The sequence below is a fragment of the Loxodonta africana genome, chromosome 1 (genome assembly GCF_030014295.1).
Source record: "Loxodonta africana isolate mLoxAfr1 chromosome 1, mLoxAfr1.hap2, whole genome shotgun sequence".
NCBI classification, from domain to species: Eukaryota; Metazoa; Chordata; class Mammalia; order Proboscidea; family Elephantidae; genus Loxodonta; species Loxodonta africana.
The window spans coordinates 47,823,314-47,841,420 of record NC_087342.1 but is presented as its reverse complement, the minus strand read 5'-3'; the positions used below and the strand labels follow the sequence as shown (position 1 = coordinate 47,841,420).

General features: G+C 38.6%; 1 protein-coding gene across 9 annotated transcripts in view; it reads left to right on the top strand.

Annotated features, from left to right (window-relative positions):
• Positions 1 to 18,107, top strand: part of CAGE1 (cancer antigen 1) — a 78,908-nt gene that overhangs the window by 23,086 nt on the left and 37,715 nt on the right. For 6 of the 9 annotated variants that reach the window (XR_002787660.2, XR_002787659.2, XM_023557672.2 and 3 more), the window contains 3 exons: positions 474 to 584; positions 3,719 to 3,799; positions 7,471 to 7,578. The exons of 1 other annotated variant lie outside the window; for it this stretch is intronic. Coding sequence is in view for 6 of the 8 variants with exons in the window: in XM_023557672.2 (XP_023413440.1) it covers positions 474 to 584; positions 3,719 to 3,799; positions 7,471 to 7,578 (300 nt within the window). In the remaining 2 variants the exon portion in view is untranslated. The remainder of the gene's footprint in view (positions 1 to 473; positions 585 to 3,718; positions 3,800 to 7,470; positions 7,579 to 18,107) is intronic. 2 more of the 9 variants (XM_064280305.1, XM_023557673.2) reach the window with 2 other exon arrangements.

Here is an 18,107-nt window from a genome sequence, read left to right as displayed (position 1 = left end):
TGAGTCAGAGGCCACTCGATGGCACCTAACAACAACAACAGGGACTTTGCATTTTAGGTACCTTTGAAATTACCATAGAGTTTCAGTATTGTTGAGGATATCGGATAGTTCTGGTCTCAGAACAAATTTTATTTTAGATAGTTTGTCTAAAACGTGGATTTGTAGACTGACTAGGCTAAGAGGGTAGGTATACATCAGAATCTGTAAGCATGATAGTTACTATAGATGAGTATTAACATTTCAGCAATTATACTAATCTGTCCCAGTATCAATTTATATACAAATGAATCTATCAGAAGTCATTCCCCAGCAACCCTTTATTAAATGTGAGAAATAATTGAAGAATTGAGTTCAATATTATTTTACCTCCTTTGGTTTGGTTACTTATTATGGAAGGGAAATTTGTTTTATTCTTATTCCTTTGAGCTGTATTGAAGACTTTTAATCTAAGATTCTTACACTGTTACCCGTAGGACATCACCAATCCTGGTGCTGAACATTTCAAAGACAGTGAGAAAATTAGTGATATAATGCTACGAAAATTGAAGTGCTTACATCTTAAAAAGAAAACTTTGGATGAAGAGGTACTGTATTTATTCTTCATTCTAAAAATAATACCATTTTTAGTGAAAGTAAAAAAATAGTCAAAGAAAAAATTGAAAGGTCAGTGTTTCAAACCCACCAGTCCTGCCCTGTCCTATAGGGTTGCTATGAGTCAGAATCGACTTGACGGCACACAACGACAACAACATAGTGATTTCAAACTTCATTACTTAGAATCATAGAAACATTTAGAATAAATCATTTTACTTCTCAGGTGGAGAAGGGTAGAGAGAGGTTCCTGGAATTTCTTCAATTATTCTTTTTTTTCATGTGGTGGTACAAAATTTAGGGATAAAATTAAGAGAATTAATTACTAAGTTCAATAGGGCAGGTGATGACAGGGTGTTAAATCATGCTATTTTTAATCCGAGAGGAATTCAGAAGTGACAACTTTACAAAAAGAATAAATACTCATACTTCAGTCTGGAATCTTGGATCATAACAAATTCAGTCCTATACTATCAAGAAAATACTTCTCAGAACTGAATTGCATAAAGAATACACTGTGAGTTTTCTGAGGAAGCTTTGTCTCGGGGCTAATCTGCGGAGAAAAGGACTCGAGGAAGAAGCAAACAAGCAGTGAAGCTACCGACATCTACATCTATAAACCAGCCTTCAAAAATAAGCTCATTTGGGGGTCAGAGTAGACTGTTATAAAGATACACTTTTAGATATTTATGTTTGCACTTCGATGGATCACTTTTGTGTGGCCTTTCTTGCCATGGTCTTGTAACTCCCTCTCATGTGATTGGGTGGCACTATGTAAATAAGGTGTATGGAACCCTAAAGAGGGGATTGGCCAGTTTTGCCATGCTGCTACACTTAAAAGAGAGCCAATTCTAGAGCAAAAGGAGGATCTTACCACCACCAAGGAGGAAAAGCCAGGAGCACAGTGTGTCATTTGGACCTGGGATCCCTGCGCAGAGAAGCTCCTGGAACCAGGAGACTGAGAGGAAGAGAGCTGTAACACTGAAGACGTCAAGAAGCAGTGGCAGAGAAATGGCAGCAGGAGAGACCGGCAGGAGATGGCATGGGGGGCTTCCCAGTCCATGAAGTGAGAAAGCTGAGTGCCTTCAGGCAGGAGGCTGGTTGATGGAGTAGGGTAATTCTGGGCACTTGGTGGAGCTGGATTTGCCAACCCACAGTGCTAGAGCTGAGCCCTTTGAGTCAAGACTTACTGATGGAGTGAGGTGCCTCTGGGCACTTATCAGTAGGGCTAAAAGAGCTTTGTAACACTTGCCCCAGGAGGGAAGAGGATGAGGGCCAGAGAGAAGCATGCCAGTGGACATGGCTGGGAAGAGGCTGTCCTGGTGGAAGAACTATATCCTGAGCATTCCTGAACCTGAATTGTAACCTGTTACTTCCCTAATAAACCTCATAATAGTGAGCACTGTCTGTGAGTTCTCTGTGGCCATTGCAATGAATCATCAAACTCAGCAGAGAAGTAGAGAGTGCCACAGAAGGGACAGCTGTGGTCAGAATTAGTAAAGATGGCAGAGACAGGAGGTATGTCTGACCTCTGCCTCATAGGAATCAGCCTGGGACTGTTGATCTTGATTCTCCTTCCCCCTGTGAAGTTAGAAGAGGTCAGATGACTCCACTGCCATACCGTTTTTGTAATGTTCCTTTAGTAAATTTCTGTGTAGTTACTGAAATATTGACATACAAAATGATACAATGTGTGTAATTTTACTCAGTTAAGGGGAATCGAGGGAGGAGGGGAATGGTTGGGATATAAATGATACAAGACTGGCCATTAGCTATTAATTGTTGAAGCTGGATGGCACTTACAGGGCGTTCATAAGTTTTCTCTCTTTTTTTATTAGAAACTTTTCATAATAAAAAGTAAAAAAATATTTTGTGCAGCACACTTTACCTCAGTGGGGAAGCTTGAATATTGAATATTGATGTTTTCTCATACCATTGAATCGATTACAACTCCAGGCAACCCCATGTGTTGTTGTTAGGTGCTGTTGAGTTGGCTCCGACTCCTAGCGACCCTGTGCACGACAGAACGAAACACTGCCTGGTCCTGCGCCATCCTCACAATCATTGTTATGCTTGAGCCCATTGTTGCAGCCACGGTGTCAGTCCACCTTGTTGAGGGTCTTCCTCTTTTCCGCAACCCTATACTTTGCCAAGCATGATGTCCTTCTCCAGAGATTGATCCCTCCTGACAACATGTCCAAAGTATATAAGACGGAGAGTAGAACTGCTCCATAGGGTTTTCTTGGCTATAATCTTTTACGAAAGCAGATTGCTAGGCCTTTCCTTCCTAGTTTAAACCCCTCTAGCTGGGTTTGAACCATAAACTTTTCAGTCACCAGCCAGGTACAAACTGTTTGCGCCACCCAGGGACCTTGAAAATTAAGGTTCTTTATTATTATAATGAAGAAATTATTATAAATGAACAAGTAAGAAATTATTATAAATTGCATCCAAGTGAAGTTGGCTAGATTTTTTTTTTAACAAATTGTAATTTTTAGAAGAATTATAATAGCCTGACTGTAATAACAATTGGATATTAGGATAAGCTCCCTGAAGACCTCAAGACCACCCCTAGGTTTGGTGATTCACTATAAATAAATTCACTATAAATTTATCTATTACAGCAGAAGGATACAAAGAAAAATCAGCAAAGGGAAAAGTCATGTGGGGTGAAGACTAATGGAAACCAGACACAAGCTTCCAAGAGTTGTCTCCCAGTGGAGTCACACAAGATACACTTGTGTGACAAGGGTTTTTAATGGGGGCTGTTCACATAGGCATGCTGTGGTTGGCACGTACCAAAATTCCAGACTCTCAGAAAGAAAGCAGGTGTTCAGCATAAACCATATTAGTACACACTTTAGGCACTGTGAGTCATTCTTACTAGAGAATGGTGAAAATCCTTCTGAAACCCAGGTGCCCCGATACTAGCCAGGGGGCAACCTTGATAGCAGGTCTGTCTGAGGATGACAGTCTCAGGCCTCGTTTTCTGCACAAGGGGTATAAAAAAAGTTTATCTTTTGAAGACGGGGGATTGAACTGTGCATGTTTTGATGATTTTATTATAAATTTTATAGGATGTGTTTTTTGTCTCCTTTTCTGAAATATAAAACTTTTTTTTTCTTAGCTACTGAAACATAAAGCTAGAATCACAACCATTAGAGAGTTAATTGCTAATGAAAAAGCATTTCAAGATCAGGTTATTAAGGTGAGTCTAACATTTACTGTGTGCCATCCTTAATATATGGAAACCCTGGTGGTGCAGTGGTTAAGAGCCACAGCTGCTAAACAAAAGGTTGGCAGTTCAAATCCTTGAAGTGCTCCTTGGAAACCCTATGGGGGTAGTTCTGCTCTGTCCTGTGGGGTTGCTGTGGGTCAGAATCAACTTGACAGCAACAGGTTTGGTTTGGTTTTGGTTTATCCTTAACATAAAGACACTTTCTTGCTCTTTGTCAAAAGATTGTCAACGTTTAATTTTGTTATGAATCCGCTTAAACACATAACCAATAAAGACATAGGTTTTTCAAATCCTGGTGTTTTATGAAATAATATAATCAGAGTTTCCTGGCTGATTCTCATGGGGCAGAATTGAGGGCCACTGATAAGTTTTTTAGAGAAAATTGCCTGCTAGTTTTCTTGAACTATTAGTTTCTTGATTTCTTTGTCAGGACAAGACACTTTTGTGTTTGTGTGGCTGTTGGAAGTATAAGAGGTCCTTCTTTTTTAGCATCATAATCATTTGGCAGTCAAATCTATATTCAGTGTGCATTGAATATGGAGTGACTCCGGAGGGTACAGGAGGAAGCAAATGAATCAAGGTCTATAGACACTCCATTGGCAAATCCAGATTTTGATCAGAGGTTTCCACTGATTAAACCTACCTAACTGGGACTTTTTTTTTTTTTTTTAATCTGGGACTATCACTCTAAGTAGGACCATCGCTGTCAGCTGGGACTATGTACTCTGCAAAAAACCTAGATTAAAAAAAAGCCATCTTAGCATTGGGAAATTGGTTTAAATTATCTGATACTGAAGTGATGTTGAGATGAACTTCCCAGATTGCCCCTTTCGGGACTGTATTTCTTAAACTTCATCCTAGAAGATAATTATAAAACCAATAACTCATTTACAACAAAATTTAATCACCGAGCAATTAAATTTCAGTGGCATTCTTCAGGAAAAAGGAGTAAATTAGACCTGTAATCTTGACTGTAGATAGACTATTCCCTCCCAGCTTCTGGATGACAGTTGTAACAAAAACAAGGAAAGTGAAAATTCAGATAACTTTGCAACAAAACTTATTACTAAGAGATGAGACAGTCCTCTCTTTTCTGGCCCTGACCCACAAACCCAACAACAACAACAGCCTTGTATAAACTCCTTCTCCTGTTTACAATGTTAGGATGATAAATCATATGAAGAAGATATGCATGGGCCTATTTCTGCATCATGTGGTTTAGCTGGGCCTTGTTAGGTGGAATGCGATGTGGCTTTGGATGACTTAAACAACTGGATGGTAGTCTTTCAACTTTTTTACTTTCCTGTGTATAGATTTGCATTTTACAGTCTCACTTCAGTTCTTAATTTTTTAAATATTTATGTAATGGTTGGATGAGTTTATAACTGAATTGCAGATCAGAGCATGGAAACTTGACACAAAAGTTAAAATTAAAGATGAATGGTCTTCATTTGGGATCATCTAAACCATGCCCTTGTTCTAGACGGTAAGACCTGGCAACTCTTTCAGTGATGGGCTTGAATGTATGCTCTGTAATTGTACAGAATGATAACATATATGAAGTTGTCAGGCATGGGAATACATACAGCACAGCTGTAGTTAAACCTTTTTTTTTTTTTAATTATTGTACTTTAGATGAAGGCTTACAGAACAAACTAGTTTCTCATTAAACAATTTGTATACATATTGTTTTGTGACATTGGTTACCAACCCCATGACATGTCAACACTCTCCCTTCTTGACCTTGGGTTCCCTATTACCAGCTTTCCTGTACCCTCCTGCCTTCTAGTCCTTGCCCCAGGGCTGGTGCGCCCCTTTAGTCTCGTTTTGTTTTATGGGCCTGTCCAATCTTTGGCTGAAGGGTGAACCTCAGGAGTGACTTCATTACTGAGCCAGAAGTGTATGTGAGGGCCATACTCTTAGGGTTTCTTCAGTATCTGTCAAGCCAGTAAGTCTGGTCTTTTTTTGTAAGTTAGAATTTTGTTCTACATTTTTCTCCACCTCTGTCTGGGACCCTCTTGTGATCCCTGTCATAGCAGTCAATGGTGGTAGCCAAGCACCATCTAGTTGTACTGGACTCAGACTGGTGGAGGCTGTGGTAGATGTGGTCCGTTAGTCCTTTGGACTAATCTTTCCCTTGTGTCTTTGGTTTTCTTCATTCTCTCTTGCTCTGGACGGGGTGAGACCAGTGGAGTATCTTAGATGGCTGTTCACTAGCTTTTAAGACTCCAGACACTACTCACCAAAGTAGAATATAGAACATTTTCTTTATAAACTATGTTATGCCAATTGAACGAGATGTTTCCCGAGACCACAGTTCCCATAGCCCTCAGCCTAGTAATTTGGTCCCTCAGGGAGTTTGGATATGTCTATGGACCTTCCATGACCTTGCCTTGGACAAGTTGTACTGGCTTCCCCAGTACTGTGTACTGTCTTATCCTTCACCAGAGTTACCACTTATCTACTGTCTATTTAGCGTTTTCCATCCCCACCCCTCCCATCCCTGGTAACCATCAAAGATTGTTTATTTTTGTGTGTAAACCTTTTCATGAGTTTTTATAGTAATGGTCTCATATAATATTTGTCCTGTAGTTTAACCTTTTGATCATTATATAAAGTAATAAATGTTTACAAACCGTGTGTGTGTGTGTGTGTGTGTGTGTATATATATATATATATATGCGCAGAACTGCCCCATGCGGTTTCCAAGGAGTGGCTGGTGGATTTGAACTGCTGAACTTTTGGTTAGCTGCCGAGCTCTTAACCACTGCATCACCAGGGCTGCTATATATATTTGTGTGTGTGTGTGTGTATATATGTGTGTGTGTGTATAAATATATATACACACACACTTGTACGTATGGTAAAATGCAAACATAAAAACATATATGTGTTTATATGTTTGCATGTTTTATTTATCAACAGTTTTTACTTATGTTCATATGAATCATAAAAACCCAAAAATATAAAAGAGGATTATTTAAGTTTCACAGGAAGGTCTTAGAATAACTTCTAAATCTTGAAAATACTTTAATCATGGAATATAGAAATCATGATTTGTCATGCATTTGCACATTTTTTTTCCTAGAGAAAGATCTGGGAACAACTCTGCTGTTCATAATCTATTACTTTTAAAGGAGTTGTATTCTTAAGGGGTAGTAAAACATACATAAAGTAAACCTCATTTGTTGAATTTTAAATTCTTGTGTTGTCATTAGGATTACCTTTGTCTTTTTTGGTATTTTATGGAGCTTTGATTCAGGAGAAAATTTGTTATTTGTTCATTTAGATACCTTGAAATACAGGATATTGCTTCTATAGAAATAAATATAAAATCCATATAGATAATTTCCAAATTGTAAATATATATGAAGATCTTATTTGGCTAATTGGAGACCGTAGGTTTGTAACCTTTGGAAGCCTGTCACCTGTACATCTTATTGGTAAAATGAGTCTACTAGTGACTTACCTACCTGGAGACAGAGACCAGGTGATTTGTTCTTCTAACCCTAAGCCCTGCACTTTGATGATTTTAGCCACTGATGAACTCTTTGATTTTTTAGACTAATAAAATATTTATTGTCAGATGTCCCTAGGAGTGTGAAAGCATTAAAATTGAGCACAAATATATTTAATCTCAGGTCACAGACTTTGATTCAAATGAAACCGAGAATGTCAATGATGTACCTCTCTTATTGGGAGCCAAACTGGATAAGTACCACAACCTAAATGAGGAGCTTGATTTCTTGGTAAGAAAGAGTTTTAATTGCTTTGCTGTAATTTCTATGCCATTTTACTAAGTTTAAGAAATTACCAACCTTCAAAAAATTTGCTCATTAAAATGGTCACCCAGTGGCATTCCAACAGTATTATTGGCCATTATTGGCCCACAAAAGTGCAAAATTGAAGTTTGCATTTTCAGTTTAGACATTTTAGTTATCACCCCACCTGATTTATGTTTAAACTATTGAGATTTATTTTTTCAAAGTGTATAAGTAAACAAATATGTGCTATTTTCATAGTGGACAAAAAAAAAAAAAGAAACATACTGCCGCCAAGTCGATTCCGACTCAGCGACCCTATAGGACAAAGCACATTTATATTGTTGCATGCACTACCACCATTTTTCCAGCAACATCTGTTTACAACAACCAGGATTAAGGGGTGCCTTGGGAAGTAGTACTCATGGTTTAATTTAGATGGTAGCTAAAGATAAAAGCGGATATAACAAAAAAATATATTAGAAGAAAATGAAAATATGATCTTGGTATTGAACTAGTTACAGAGTAATTTAACAATCTAGTTGGATCTCACCATAATGAAAAAGAGACTAAATAACATAACTGATTTTTTAATAGCAGTTAAGTAGAGAAGTCTATCATTGTATTTTTAAATGATTAAGAAGCAGCATTCTGTACTAAATTCATTACATGCTTTAATCTAGGAGTAGTATAAGAACTTGTCTAGATTCCTTAGTGATAAAAACCAGGGTCAGCCCAAAGCTGATCCATATGAGGTAGACGTCAGAGATACTTCCTCTCTCTGAACTTTTTACCAGTTCTGACACCACCCGTCCTTTTCATGGCACTCTCTACTTCTCTGCTGGGTTCAATAATCTGTTGCAATGGTCACGTAGAACTCTTAGACCATACTTAAAATTAACTAGCTTATTAAGAAAGTAATAGGGTACAACTTGGGATCAGGATCCAACAGACTACAACTCAGGATCAGCATCAGGAAGCTTGTAGGCAAAGTCTGGAAGTCTCCCCTGAAGTAGAGAGCATATCCCTCCCTTCTTCAGTGCAGAACAGCTCTCTCAGCTCCTCTTCGCCGTGCAAGCAAGCAGACCCTTCTCTCTGCCGTGCGTGCCCTCTCTCATCCCTCTCAGGACTGGCTTTCTCTTGACCTTCTCTTGGCCCCTTTAAGACAGGCCTCTCTGCCTTCATCTACCTCGCCATCAGTCTTTCCACGTCTAACTGACCTAGCTCATAGCCAGTGTAGCAGTTTTGTTCAGCTCTCTTAGCCACATTCCTAGCAGGTTTCTGCTGTCACCACTGACTCTATGCTGTGCCCCTTACGGGCCTGTCACTGCAGAGCCCCTTCCGGGCCTCTCGCTCTCTTTGGTTTTACAGCCATTCAACTGTGTTACAGCTCTTTTAGGAGGTTCCTCATCTACTCTGCTTCTTTCTTCTTGCCCATCTTGCCTTTTCTCCTTTCCTTATTTCTTCATTCTTCCTTCTGCCACCTCTGTGGGGGCGGCCGCATGTATAAGCAAAGTCTTTGTCAATTTTAAGGCATGGCCCTCCCACCAGGACCACAAACTGACCAATCCCCTCAGTAGGCCACAGTCACTTCATTTGCAAAGTAGGCTATAGCTACGTCATTTGCATAGTCTCTGATATCTTCATTTGCGTAGTGTATTGCCCTATCCCTGCAAGGTACATACCAATGACAGGGCAGGCTCTGGCCAAGGGCCAGACAGGAAGTATCAAACCATCAAGTTGTTTACACCTTACCCAGGAAATGTCAATCAACCGGAACAAAAGTAACAAACCCTCTGAGGCAGAAAACTAGCGGAAAAGGTAACTCATTAGGGTTTAGAGGAAAAATCTCTCAAGCTGTTTTTTCAAAGAACCAAGGCAAAAGGCCACATAAACTCATTTCACAACACTTGCCCATTCACCTTTAAGAGGGGAAAAAAAAGGCCCAATGCTGTGAGGGTTCAAAGGTTTCCTCTTTTCTAATTTATTAATTTTTTTTTCATTCAATAAATAATTATTGACTTGCCATGAAATGTAAAGCAATGCTAGTCACTAAGGAAATATAAACCCTACATCTGTGGAATCTAGAGAAGAAGATAAAATAGGTAAATAACTTGTACAAGGAATAAAGGAAGTTTTTAAAAGAAATACAGTGACTGGCATCTACCGGACACAAGTAAACACTCCTGAACGAATGAAGTTTAGAGGAGGAAGAGATGCCTTCCATGTGGGAGAACCAGGGAAGGCTCATGAAGGAGATGGCAGTTGGGCCTTGAGGACTAGTTAAAATTGACTCATAGGGAGATAAGACGAGAGCATTCAATAAAAGTCTGTCGTTCATTAGCAGCTTCTGTGTGTCAGGCCCTGTGGATACAAGATGATTAGAATGAGCTTTGGTCTGGAGGCAACACAAAGCTGGGAGGAAAACGAGGACACACTTGGAAGAGCATCAGATACACCACATCACCTTTAAAATGACCTGCAGTCTTTCCTGAGAAATTTGGTTCCTCAGAGAAACCAAATAATTGATGAGGGAAAGTTCTTCATTAAGGAAGAAAAGGGACATTTAAACAATTCTGCAAGGAATAAAATAAGGAGTCTAGGTAATTGTCATAATGGCTGCTAAAACCTTTAGCGGTTGATAGGGAAATTTTAATGATGGATCAGACTGAAAATTCCTGAACCCACTGATCAATCTAACAGCACCACAGGGGAGACAATCAGACACCGTGCCTCCTGGTGTGATGCAAGAGGAAGCACACAACACCATCCACCAAGTATTCTCACCAACACAGTGAATCTTAAAAGAAGCTTCTAGAACTAACTACCAGTTTACAGGAAATATAGTGGATCCAAAAAAAAAAAAAAACTTACGACACCAGAATAACAAATCCATAATGGGGGAAATTTTTAGAACAAATGTCCCAGTTTTTCAATAAATAAGTGGTATGAAAAAAGAGACTCAACGTTGTAAGAGAGAAATCAGTGAAATGCAAAATGTGAAACGTGTAGATCCTGATTTGAACAAACCAACTATAAAGATAATTGTGAGATAAGAGTAGAAAACTGAACACAGTCTAAGATAATACCAAGAAATTATTGTGACTTTTAATAGAACTAAAAGCTCTTATCTGTATTTATAAGTGAAATAATACGATGACTAGGTTTGCATTAAAATACTCCAGGAAAAAAAAAAAAGTGGAGGAGGAAGGATGGAGTGATAGAAAAATGTTGATATTTGTTAGGTTGTGAGTCCTTGGCGGTTCACTGTACTTATTTTCTGTACTTTTGTATGTGTTTGAAAATTTCCAAAAATAAAAATAATTTTTTTTTCTTTTAAATGTAGAAATGTGCTTCAGAAGTCTCCTCCCCATTCTCTAAGACTTGGTTTACTAGAGTTAAGTTGGGAGTGAATCATACCTTCCCTGATGCTTTGTCATGTGCTTCTCCCATGGTCCTTCTGATCCTTTGCCATTGGTCCTTCTTCACAATTCCGATCCTCCTGTCTGTTTCACTCACCCTCTGACCTCCTACATCCTGAGACAGGGTCCTTGACTTCAGATTGCCTTCAGACTGGCTTTAGCTTCCTGGGTGTTACACTGTCAAGTGCAAAGTGTCTCTTGGTCTTAGAAGAAAATCATAAGGAACACCAAAGTCAGGTATTAGGTCAGAGGGAACAGGAGTTTCTGTTCAGTTAACAGTACTGATGCTCAAGGTTCAATTTGGGATAGTAGCAATAATCCCTCAATTCCTTCCTTAAAATCCCATCTCCAATTAAATAGAAACCTTTCCATAAAAATTAGATCTTATGGAGGGGCCAAGATGACAGAGTAGTCAGACACTTCCTGTGGACTGCCTTACAAGAAAGACCCCCCCCCCAAAAAAAAATCCAAGCGAATTGATTATATAGGACAATCTAGGAGCCGGGAACATCAAAGACAAAGCTGAGGAGTCAGACTGAGCGGCAGGGGAAGGAAGAGACAGTTTAAAAGCAGAGAAGATTTGCCGGACCTGACCTGGCTGGCATTCTGCAGGCTGGATAGGCTGGCGTGCATGGGCTGAGGCAAGCAGTAGCACTCAGGATGCATTTTACACATTGGGAGAAACCAAGCGGCGGAGAGTCTGCACAAGCCTCCAGAGCCAGGGGGAGGTGTCACTGGATCTGCAAAAGATAAGTGCAAGCATCTTCCCTACCAAGTGAAATCAAAATAACTCTGGGAAGTACTTCCCTTCCTTTCACCCACCCCCTCTCCGCTCTGCTTCTGTCCTGGTCTGGCTGCAGCGATAGCCATGCCCCATAGCCTGAAAGTGGGACCTGTCATGTGCCCTGAGCCATTCTCCCAGAGGGGAAAAATTAAAAAACAAATAACAAACAAGAAAGATAACCTGCCAGCTCCCCTAAGCCAAGACCTCAGGGTAGGCACAGCCCCTTTGCCTAGGCACAGGCATAAGGGGTACATGGACTTTGAATGGCTTTCACTCTTCTCTAGACCTGTGTGGGCCCATTTCAACAGTGTAGGCCCTCTTTAGCATAGTACAACAGGGTATATGCCTAAAGCCTATTTTCAAATGCAACAGCTAAAGAGGAGCAGCAGATTCATGATATTTGACACCATTCTGCCCATTAAGCAGGGTCATTGCCTACCCTCATCAGGGGCCTGAGGACTGGTGGCTCCACCTACTCCACCTAGCCACCTACAACAGAGGTCCGAGACTAAGTAGTGCCTCCCAGTCCTTACAGCCAATAGCATTGGGTGCCCAAAGTCCAACTGCAAAATCCACCCGCCTACACACTCTAGGGAACAGGGACATGCCTTCTATCCAGACACTCAGGGACAGCCATCAGCCCACTACCTTGCTCAACACATAACTCCCTATTCCCAGCCAGATACCTGTGCCTGCTCCAAATCACCCCTATGTAGCCCTGCCCATCTAGAACTGTAGGTGAGAACTCGCACCACAACTCGGTGACCGACTGAACCTACACAAGAAAAGTAAATGGACTCCCAGGCTCACATATTTAGTAGCAGCTCTAACCATCTGGTGACAGGACATGAGAACTTCAAAGATGCCAATAATCAAAGTAGTTCACATGACCAGCCTATTTGGGCATATTAAAACGAAACAAAACAAAAAGCCAGGACACAGTAAGCAAACATAAAATATATGTAATAACTTATTGATGGCTCAAAGACAACAGTCAATATCAAATCACATGAAGAGGCAGACCATGATGGTCTGTAGCAAGTGACCAAAATAAAGAGCCAGGAAACCTTTCAGAAGAAGAGAAGGTCTTGGAATTACTGGAGGTAGAATTCAAGAGATTAACATACAGAGCTCTTTAAGAGATGAGGAGGGAGATCAGGCAAAATGCAGACCAAGCCAGGGAACATACAGACAAAGCACTAGAGGAAATTAAGAAGGTTATACAAGAACAAAATGACAAATTTAACCGGCTGCAAGAATCCATAGAGAGACAGCAAATAGAAATCCAAAAAATTAACAATAAAATTTCAGAATTAGACAATTCAATGGAAAGTCATAGGAGCAAAACTGAGGCAATGGAAGTCAGAATTAGTGAGATTGAAGATAAAGCACTTGACACCAATTTAGTTGAGGAAAAATCAGATAAAAGAATCTTATAAAATGAAGAAACCCTAAGAATTATGTCAGACTCTACCAAGAGGAATAGCCTATGAGTGATTGGAGTACCAAACCGGGGTGGGGGTGGGGGGAAGGAATTACAAAAAATAGAATTGTTGAAGATTTGTTGGCAGAAAACTTCACTGATACCATGAAGGACGAGAAGATATCTACCCAAGAAGCTCATTGAATCTCACACAGGGTAGATCCGAAAAGAAAGTCACCAAGACATATCATAATCAAACTTGCCAAAACCAAAGATAAAGAGAGAAATTGAAGAGTAGCTAGAGATAAATAAGAAGTCATCTAAAAGGAGAGTCAGTAAAACTAAACTCTGACTACTCAGCAAAAACCAGGCAGCCAAGAAGGCAATGGAATGACATACATAAAGCCCTGAAGGAAAAAAAAAATTGCCAACCAAGAATTATATATCCAGCAAAAATTTCTTTCAAATATAAAGGTAAAATTAGGGCATTTCCAGATAAATAGAAGTTAAGGAAATTTGTAAAAACCAAACCAAAATTACAAGAAATACTTAAGGGAGTCCTCTGGTTAGAGAATCAATAATATTAGATAACAACCCAAGACTAGAACACAGGACATAACAACCAGATGTCAGCCTAGATAAAAATAAGGGAATCACAAAAATAAGTCAAAGCTAAAACACTAAAAATAGGGAAACAGATGTCAATATGTAAAAGATAACAACATTAAAACAAAAGAGGGACTAAGTAATGTAATCATAGAACTTTAGTATGAAGAGAAAGTTAAAGCAATATCAAGAAATAAAAGATTGGTTTAAACTTAGAAAAATAGAGGTAAATTTTAAGGTAACTACAAAGGAAACTAACAACCCTACGCATCAAAATAAAAAAAAGAAGAAAAACATAAAGACTCAGCAAATACAAAATCAACAACAATGAAAAACAACTCAGCACAGAAGACTAAGTGGAACAAAGAAACTGTCAACACACACACACAAAATACATCAAAATGACAGTACTAAACTCATAAAAAAAACCTATCAATAAATACAATAAATATAAATGAACTAAATGCACCGATAAACAGAGAGTGGCTGAATGGATGAAAAAACACAATCCGTCTATATGCTGCCTACAAGAGACACACCTTAAACGCAAAGACACAAACAAACTAAAACTCAAAGGATGGAAACAAATATATATCAAGCAAACAACAAAAAAGAGCAGGAATGGCAATATTAACCTTTGACAAAATAGATTTTGACATAAAATCCACCACAAAGGATAAGGAAGGACACTAATGATTAAAGGGTCAATATACCAGGAGAGCATGACCATAATAAATATTTATGCACCCCGTGACACGACTTCAAAATACATAAAACAAACTCTAACAGCATTGAAAAGAGAAATAGCTCCACAATAATAGTATGAGATTTCAACACACCACTTTTGGTGAAGGACAGAACATCAGCTCAGTAAAGACACGGAAGATCTAAATGCCACAGTCAACCAACCAGATCTCATAGACATATACAGAACACTCCATCCAACAGCACCCGAGTATACTTTCTTTTCCAATGCACATGGAACATCCTCCAGAATAGACCAATATTAGGCCACAAAGCAAACCTTAACAGAATCCAGAAACATTGAAGTATTACAAAGCATCTTTTCTGACCACAAAGCCATAAAAGGAGAAATCACTAACAGAAAAAGCAAGGAAAAAAAATCACATACATGGAAATTGAACAACGCCTTGTTCAAAAACTACTAGGTGATAGAAGAAATCAAGGACAGAATAAATTCATTGAATCAAATGAGAATGAGAACACATCCTATCAGAACCTTTGGGACAGAGCAAAAGCAGTGCTCAGAGGTCAGTTTATAGCAATAAATACATACATCCAAAAAGAAGAAAGGGCCAAAATGAAAACATTAACTCTACAACTGGAACAAATAGAAAGAGAGCACCAGAAGAAAGAAAATAATAAAACCTAGAGCAGAAATAAATGAAATAATGGATAGAAAAACAATTGAAAGAATTAACAAGACCAAAAGCTGGTTCTTTTGAAAATATCAACAAAATCAATAAACCATTGGCCAAACTGACAAAAGAAAAACAGGAGAGGAAGCAAATAGCCCAAATAAGAAACAAGATGGGTGATATCACAACAGACCCAACCGAAATTAAAAGAATCATAACAGAATACTATGAAAAATTGAATCCTACAAATTACAAAACCTAATGGAAATGGACACATTTCTACAAACACACTACCTACCTAAACTAACAGAAACCGAGGTAGAAAAACTAAATAAACCTATAACAAAAGAAGAGATTGAAGCATAATTAAAAAACTCCCAACAACAACAACAAAAAAGCCCTGGCTGTGACAGCTTCACTGGAGAATTCTACCATACTTTCAGAGAATAGTTAGCACCACTACTATTAAAGATATTTCAGAGCATAGAAAAGGATGGAATACTTCCAAACTCATTCTATGAAGCCAGCATATCCCTGATACCAAAACCAGGTAAAAGGTAAAGACACCACAAAAAAAGAAAATTACAGACAAATATTCTTTATGAACACAGACACAAAAATCCTCAACAAAATTCTAGCCAACAGAATTCAACAACATATCAAAAAAATAATTCACCATGACCAAGTGGGATTCATACCAGGTATGCAGGGACGGTTCAACATTAGAAAAACAATCAATGTAATCCATCACATAAACAAAGCAAAAGATAAGAACCACCAGATCTTATCAATTGATATAGAAAAGGCATTTGATAAAGTCCAACACCCATTCATGATAAAACTCTTAGCAAAATAGGAATAGAAGTGTAATTCTTCAACATAATAAAGGGCATTTATATAAAGCCAACAGCCAACATCATCCGAAATGGAGGGAGTCTGAAATTATTCCCCTTGAGAATGGGAATCAGACAAGGATGCCCTTAATCACCACTCTTACTCAACGTTGTGCTGGAGGTCCTAGCCAGAGCAGTAAGGCAAGAAAAAGAAATAAAGGGTGCCCAAATTGGTAAGGAAGAAGTAAAAGTACCCCTATTTGCAGAAGATATGATCTTATACACAGAAAATCTCAAAGAATCCACAAAAAAAGCACTGAAACTAATAGAAGATTTCAGCAAAGCATCAGGATACGAGATAAATGTACAAAAATCAGTTGGATTCCTCTACACCAGCAAAGAGAGCTTGGAAGAGGAAACCACCAAATCAATACCATTTCAATAGCCCCCAAGAAGATAAAATACTTAGGAATAAATCTAACTAGAGATGGAAAAGACCTATATAAAGAAAACTACAAGACACTACTGCAAGAAACCAAAAGAGACCTACATAAGTGGAAAAACATACCTCACCTGTGGATAGGAAGACTCAACATTGTGAAAATGTCTGTTCTACCCAAAGCAATCTATAGATACAATGCAATCCCAAACCAAATTCCAACAACATTTTTTAATGAAATGGAGAACCAAATCACCAACTTCATATGGAAAGGGAAGAGACCCTGGATAAGTAAAGCATTACTGAAGAAGAAGAACAAAATGGAAGGCCTCACACTACGTGATTTTAGAACCTATTATACCGCCACAGTAGTCAAAACACCCTGTTACTGGTACAACAACAGATACATAGACCAATGGAACAGAATTGAGAATCCAGACGTAAATTCATCCTCCTATGAGCAGTTGATATTTGACAAAGGCCCAAAGTCCATTAATTGTGGAAAATACAGTCTCTTTAACAAATGGTGCTGGCATAATTTGATATCCATCTGCAAAAAAATGAAGCAAGACCCATACTTCACACCATGCACAAAAACTAACTCAAAATGGATCAGAGACCTAAATATAAAATCTAAAATGATAAAGATCATGGAAGAAAAGATAGAAACAATGCTAGGAGCCCTAATACGTGGCATAAACAATATACAAACCATAACTAACAATGCACAAACACCAGAACAGAAACTAGGTAACTGGGAGCTCCTAAAAATCAAACACGCTCATCCAAAGACTTCACCAAAAGAGTAAAAAGACAACCAGCAGACAGGGAAAAATTTGGGGGCTGCAGCAAATCCAATAAATGTCTAATCTCTAAAATCTACAAAAAAAAAAAAAAAACTGTAAAAACCTCAACAACAAAAAGAAAAATAACCCAGTTAAAAAATGGGTGAAAGATGTGAACAGACACTTCACCAAAGAAGACATTCAGACATGAGGAAGTGCTCACAGTCATTAGCCATTAGAGAAACGCAAATCAAAACTACAATGAGATATCATCTCACCGTCACAAGGCTAGCACTAATCCAAAAAACACAGAATAATAAATGTTGAGAGGTTGTGGAGAGACTGGAACACTTAAACACTGCTGATGGGAATGTAAAATGGTACAACCACTTTGGAAATAGATTCTGGGTTCCCTTAAGAAACTAGAAATAGAAGTACCATACGATCCAGCAATCCCACTTCTTGAAATAGATCCTAGAGAAATAAGAGCTGTCACAGGAATAGATAAATGCACACCCATGTTCATTGCAGCACTGTTTAAAATAGCAAAAAGATGGAAACAACCTAGGTGCCCATTAGTAGATGAATGGATAAACAAATTATGGTGCATACACACAATAGAATACTATGAAATGATAAAGAACAATGATGAATTTGCAAAACATCTCACAACATGGATGAGTCTGGAAGCATTATGCTGAATGAAATTAGTTGTAAAAGGACAAATATTGTATGAGACTGCTTTTATAAGAACTCAAGAAAAGGTATAAACAAACAAAACATTCTTTGATGGTTGTGAGGGTGGCAAGGGAGGGAGAGGAGAATTCACTAACTAGATAACCGTAG